We start from the raw sequence: 7,012 nt of genomic DNA on the forward strand, positions 1-7,012 counted from the left end.
TTTTTTTTTTTTTTTTGTTAATGAATATCATTATACTTTTATTATTTTCCCTTTTGTTACCTTTGTTACTGATTGCAATAGCCTAAATTCTCAACTAAATAAATAGAATATATTTTACTGTTGATGTTCATATTTGAACTGTGTTTTCATATCGGATTAACATTTGCTGACGAGGGAGGCTCTACATGGTTGTTGAACTTGCTAGAAATAGCAATGCTTAATAATAATACTTCTGGCACTTCAATTTTTATGGCCACTCCTCTGGCTAGCCCTCATTCTGTGGATACACTTTGATTTTAATGAAACCTACAATGCCTTAACTTCAGTCTGGGTACTTCTGTCTTGTATTTATATATATTGAGTCATCCCATAAATAATGCAGTTTTTTCAATTGCATGCAGTAAAAGTCGGAGGGGGACAGGATGAATTACCTGCATCAACTTGCTATAAAAGCAGGTAGCAATTTTACCATGCTCTTATTCTTTGTGCAAAATTTGAAGAGTGCAGTTTGACTTTAACAGTTATTTTTTCTACGCCATAATGGAAGTGACAAATAAGCATATTCGGTATATCTTGCTTTATGAGTTCAATAAAGGCGACAACCCCTATTTATGTAAAACGTTATATTTGGTTTCCATAAAGTTGTTATAACCAAGAAGATGGATTTAGTCAACTATGAATCTTTCCTACATTCAACACGTTCTTTTACTTAGTCAAAAGAAAACATTACTGCCATTAAATGTATCTCATATCTGCCTTGTTGCAGGAAGCACGAAAAACTCCAGGATCTTCCGCTCATCTTCCCAATGGAAAAGCTGTCGTTGAGGAAGAAGAGGATGAACATGATGATGAAACTTTGATAAGAACTGGACGGTAAATGAATATTTGTTCTAGAAATCCTTATAGAATATTTGCAGGTACTTTGCAGCATAGCTATCAGTTTTACAACTTCTTTCTAACAAAGTTTAGTTTATAGTAAGAAACGGTACCATCAATTAATTCCTCATTTTGTTGTATATGTTTTTTGAAGAATTTTTGATCATTTTTCCATCAGATTTGATGTTTCTATAAATGTATGAATTAATCGATAAAGCTCTCTTAAATATTAGATAGTGAACAGTTAAGTGAAAATTATTTGTTTTTCTACTTTGTTGATTGGGATTACAAAAGTAATATGTTTAGAGTAAATGTATTATGTGTTCTGTGCTGTGGAAATTAAAACATGGGAGGCTGAACATAATGACAAAGTTAACTTAAACATTCTAGAAAATATTATGTATTTTGTGCTTATAAATTATAGAAATGACAAAGGTATAAAAATAGTGCAGAAATACATCAAGAATGCATACAAAGTATACCTCTTTCAACAGGTGAGAGAGAACATCTAAATGGTCACTCAATCTGCTAGAAATAGCAGTCAAACTTTCAAACCATATTCTAAAAGAGAACATATTGAATTGGGTTTATTAATCATTCCAATTAAAAGGAGGCACTGCATTGGGTTAACCAATAATTCATAAAGACAAAGAAATTGAGTTTACCAGTAACTCATAAAAACTAAGAACTTTGGGTAATGTAGTCTTAGATTCACCCGGTATCTAAAAAAAGTAAGAAGAAATAGTCATAGCCATAGGTTTTAATTGATCGGTGTTAAGCCAGGGGCTGACCAATAGCATCGTTGAATATCAGTTGCTTATAGTCAGTAGATTACCAAATTGTCATTAGTCATTACATTTTTGTTATACTTCCTGTAATTGTCAACGGATGCTTTTAATATTTTAATATTTTCAGTGGCAAACTATAGAACTGTGGAAAAACATTGATAATTACTTAATAGTGAGTTCAATACCTGCAACTCCTTTCTTCAACGGTGGATTGAATGTTTATTTGCTTTATTCTGATTAATTTTCTTTGATTTAATTTTAAATTATTAATTCTCTTCATATTATCATAAACATCTCTTTCATTGTTGTTGTTATTACTACTACTTCTTCTTCTCCTTCTCCTTCTTCTTCTCCTTCTCCTTCTTCTTCTTGGTTTGGCAGAATTATTAGAACATTGGACAAAATACCTTGTGATATTTAGTTCTGAGTTCAAATTCTGCCAAGGTCAATTTCAACTTTCACCTTTCCAGAGTTAAGTAACAATCAAATATTAAGGATTATTTTCATTAATTATGCACTTTCCTAAAATCGGTGGAATTGTCCTAATGTTTAAAATCATTATTATTGTCATAACTGTTATTATTGTTAGGAGTGATTTATTTTAATAGTGTCTTTTATATACACCATACTGACATAATGATCTTTTACATACACATCATACTGCTATATATAAGGGGTTTTGTAATTATAACTGTCAAATGATTTCCAGGTTACTTTATCCTTGTACTTTCTCACTTTATACTTTCAGTCTGTTTGGTGGATTGATATCTGATGTGAAAAGAAAGGCCCCATTTTATCTAAGTGACTTCACTGATGCCCTTCATGTACAGTCATTTGCCTCATTTGTTTTCCTCTATTTTGCTTGTCTCACACCAATCATTACTTTTGGTGGTTTACTTGGAGATGCAACAGGAGAAAATATGGTAATTCTTTTCTATTCTTAGCTATTTCATGTAATTCATAATTCTGTTTGATTTCATTTCCGAGACGTGATGTTAAATAATTTTTTTTTTTTGGTCCTTTTTAAACCTAGTCTCTGTCATAAAGAATTTCATATCCTTTGAGTAACTTGATGAGTCTCCAATACATCAATACATTTTCTCATGTACTGAATATTTACTTCTCTATTTTTCTAGTGACTCTGTTGAGTGAGTATGAACAGACACTCGAGCTTCAAGTATTCTAATTCTGTACTACCAGAATACAGAGTACACTATATTTCATAAAATAATTAAAAACAACAACAACAACTACGTCAACATAAAACTGAAATTATTAATAGTTTTCACTTTGAGCAGTGTATGAAATGGTATTCATAAATCTCTATTATATTATATTAGCCGCTAATATGATTTGTAAATTCTTTTTTCTTATTAGATTCAATTGAGTTTTATAAATCTTCTCTCTCTCTTTCTCTCTATGTATATATATGTATATTTATATGCATACATACATGCCATTAAGTGAGTCAATTCTTGTCTGTAACTTTGATTTAATTCTTAGTTTGTAACTGTTTCACTTCACTTTTATTATAAATGTCATTGAGAAAGCACGACCAACCACCATAAATCGTATATGAAGTAAGTAGACCTGATCATCTATCAACAGATATCTGAATATGTAAAATGGAGCAATTGATTTTGCTTATCACACGTGTTTGAGAGAAAGTTGAAAAATTAACAAACCCTGTTGTTATCATCTATTCATCTATTTGGATGGAAGGATGGATAATAACATGTAAATTGACATGATTTATTTTCAGTAAGACCCCTGCTAAAATTTGTCTGAATTTACACACTTCTCACTAAATGGAGGAGGTTCTTAGCTATATTTTTGTAAATTGAAAAGATTGTGTTGGGAGAGGTTTTCTATTGTGAAATAACTTCTTACACTTTTAGGCAGCCTTTGAGAGTATTCTTGCCGGTGCCATCTGTGGAATTGTGTATGCCTTGATTTCTGGTCAACCTTTGACTATTTTGGGAAGTACAGGTCCTGTTCTGGTATTTGAAACTATCCTGTATAATTTTTGTTCGTGAGTATTGTTGTTTTACTTTCATTTAATTGTATTAACTAGTTAAAGAGTTTATTTATTTATTTAGAGTTGACAGTGAAAGGTAGAGAGATGGAATGAATAGATGGGGCTCAAAACTTCAATCAAATAGTGAAGGGAGAGACATAGGAGTAAATCAGATAACTGTATCCTGCTTAGTAATTATATAGTTGTCATATAAATAGCATTGATATTATATTTACTGACAGATTAGGATGAGGATCAAATGTAGTGATAGTGTCATTATGATATATTCTTTTACAAGTTTAAGTCATTTGACTGTGGCCATGCTAGAGCACTGCCTTAAAAGGTTTTTTTAGTGAAAGAAATTGACCTCAGGACTTATTCTTTGCAAACCTAGTACTTATTCTATTGGTCTCTTTTGCCAAATCTCTAAGTTACGGGGACATAAACACACCACTATTGGTTGTCAAGTAGTGGTTGGGATCAAACACAGACACAAATATACACACACATAAATACAAGAGTACCAGTGTCTTGGACACCCAAGGGAGTCTTGGACGCCCAAGGGAGTCTTGGATACCCAAGGGAGTCTTGGACACCCAAGGGAGTCTTGGACACCCAAGGGAGTCTTGGACACCCAAGGGAGTCTTGGACACCCAAGGGAGTCTTGGACACCCAAGGGAGTCTTGGACACCCAAGGGAGTCTTCCCATTTACATTGTTATCTAGATAAGTATTGGTTTCCATTGTTGCAAAAAATGAGAATGATTTTTTACAAGGTTTACTACCCATCTCTCTGAGTGTGTTTAGTTGAGATTTTCATGTAAAGGGTCACCCCAATTACAACACCAGCTCTTATTTGGTTGCCAGCCAAGGCTTAGGGATACCAAGTTAGCCCTGTGTAAATTACTGCAGGACTCCCACAGATGCAGAGGTTACACACCAGCCTATGCAGGACAGGGATGGCATCATTTCCCTGAGCTGTTCACATGAAGAGCTGCATACCCTAATATTATTATTATTATTATTATTAAGGTGGCAAGCTGGCAGAACTGTTAACACATTGAATGAAGCGCTTAGCAGTATTTCGCTTGTCATTGCATTCTGAGTTCAAATTCTGCTAAGTTGACTTTGCCTTTCATCCTTTTGGGGTCAATAAATTAAGTATCAGTGAAACACTGGGGTTGATGTAATCGACTAGTCCCCTCCCCCAAAATTTCAGACCTTGTGCTTATAGTAGAAAGGATTATTATTATTATTATTATTATTATTATTATTATTTTATGTTTAACTTTTGCTTTGCATTTGTACAAGTTGGATCCAAGTCTCACCCAGAGACCTCAAGAGACAACAAGTTAGAGGTTCATGTAGGTGTTATGCCTAGAGTACCATATATTTGGATTTGTACAGTTTTGTTCTAGTGGATGTTTAAGAAACCATAAGAAAATTATGTGTTTGTTTTAAAATTTGAGATCACATAGACAGTATTTTATGTAGGATATGGGCAGTTCCCATGAGCACTATCTTTTGAACTTCAACCATTTTGGGGTTTCCTGGTATCTGAGCTAGGTAGTAATCAGCTCGTTTCGGTAGTAACCAGCCCGTTATTATTATTATCATTATTATTATAAGTTTTTTTTTTTTTTCATGGTTTACTGTATTTTGAAAAGGACAAACATAAGATCTTTATATTAGTGTAATAGTAGTGACAATGAAAATAATAACAATGGTTTTTCATGACTTTTAACACGAAAATGTAATGTTTTATCTTTCTTTTCCAGGGAGCAACGCTTTGACTATCTGGCATTCCGGCTGTGGATTGGTTTATGGACTGGTTTGGTCCTCTTTGTTATAGTTGCGTTGGATCTCAGTGCATTAGTACGCTACATCACACGTTTCACTGAAGAGAGCTTTGCTGCTCTTATTTCATTGATTTTCATTGTGGAAGCTCTGGCAAAGCTGTACCACATCAAAGATAACTACCCTATAGAAACACTGCACTCCATTACTCCTTTTCTCAACTGCACTTGTGTTGAATCCAACAAAACTGTACCTGAAATCTCTATAAACACTACCTCACTAAATTGGACTGATATTGAATGGGATAAATGTAAAAAGTATGGAGGTGTTCTAATAGGGCTGGGCTGTGATTTCAAGCCATACGTACCAGATGTATTTTTCTTGTCTACTATCTTGTTCTTTGGTACATTTACTATATCTATGGCTTTGAAAGCTTCAAGAAACAGCAGTTTTTTTCCCTCTTCAGTGAGTTTTATTTCACTTTGTATATTTTTTTATTGCATGTAGTTTCAGGACTCTAATTTTACATATGCAAATTTATGTATAAGAGCCAATCATTTTGTCATAATAAATCATAAAGATAACATGTGATTAATTACCAAAGTATGATTCTTTTTTAGAATTATGGATCTTGAAGCAGACAAAAAAAAGCTATAAATAATAGCATATAATATAGGGTTAAAAAAATCCTTGGATAGAAATAAATCAAAAGAGATGCAGGTCCATGCCTCATGGATAGCTTTTGACTTTTTCAATCCGAGAGTTTTTTTAAACCCAATATTTACATACTATTATTTATAGCTGTCTGCCCTTTGAGAGCCATCATTCCAAAAGAGAATTATTTCATGTTCAATTACCAAATTTCATAACCTTATATATTACCAAATTTCATAACCTTATATATTACCAAATTTCATAACCTTATATATTACCAAATTTCATAACCTTATATATTACCAAATTTCATAACCTTATATATTTCAAATTAAATTATTTTCTTAAGTAATGCCCCAAACTTAACACAAACCTTTATATGCAGTTTTGTACACTAGTTTCATATAAATCTGATCTAGCAGTTATGTTACTTAAACCTTTGAAGCATCTAAGACTTATTGTAAACTTCAGTTTTCTCAGAATCAGAGCTTAAAGAGTTTTAAGATCAATTTCTTTTAGTTAAACCAGTTAGTTGCACAGAGTATCACAATATCTGTCTTGAGACTACAAATCTATTATCAGACTGCATAAAGTGATGTGTTGTTGAGTACAGCGCATGGAAATTATAATCACGCCTGTCTGAAGCATTTGGAAATGCTTCAGGCAGAAGTGATTGCAATTTTTGTGGGAAAAATTCAATTAGTTAAAAGTATATCATCTGGTCAAAGAGAGATGGCTAATACATTAAAAGTGTTATGTCCTTAAGAAACTTTAGCCCTCTTAAATTCTAAAATTGTGATGAACATAATGTTTACAAGGATATGATATAATTAAGAAATTATAGTTTGAAAGAAAATAATATATATATATATATATATATA

The 7,012-nt window shown here is 32.4% G+C and overlaps 1 protein-coding gene across 1 annotated transcript in view; it reads left to right on the plus strand.

The window, feature by feature from the left end:
* Window positions 1-7,012, plus strand: part of LOC106879207 (sodium bicarbonate cotransporter 3) — a 53,189-nt gene that overhangs the window by 25,822 nt on the left and 20,355 nt on the right. The window contains exons 7-10 of the mRNA XM_014928678.2: window positions 767-873; window positions 2,413-2,587; window positions 3,563-3,696; window positions 5,459-5,942. Of these exons, the coding sequence (XP_014784164.2) occupies window positions 767-873; window positions 2,413-2,587; window positions 3,563-3,696; window positions 5,459-5,942 (900 nt within the window). The remainder of the gene's footprint in view (window positions 1-766; window positions 874-2,412; window positions 2,588-3,562; window positions 3,697-5,458; window positions 5,943-7,012) is intronic.

The sequence above is a fragment of the Octopus bimaculoides genome, chromosome 4, assembly GCF_001194135.2.
Source record: "Octopus bimaculoides isolate UCB-OBI-ISO-001 chromosome 4, ASM119413v2, whole genome shotgun sequence".
NCBI classification, from domain to species: Eukaryota; Metazoa; Mollusca; class Cephalopoda; order Octopoda; family Octopodidae; genus Octopus; species Octopus bimaculoides.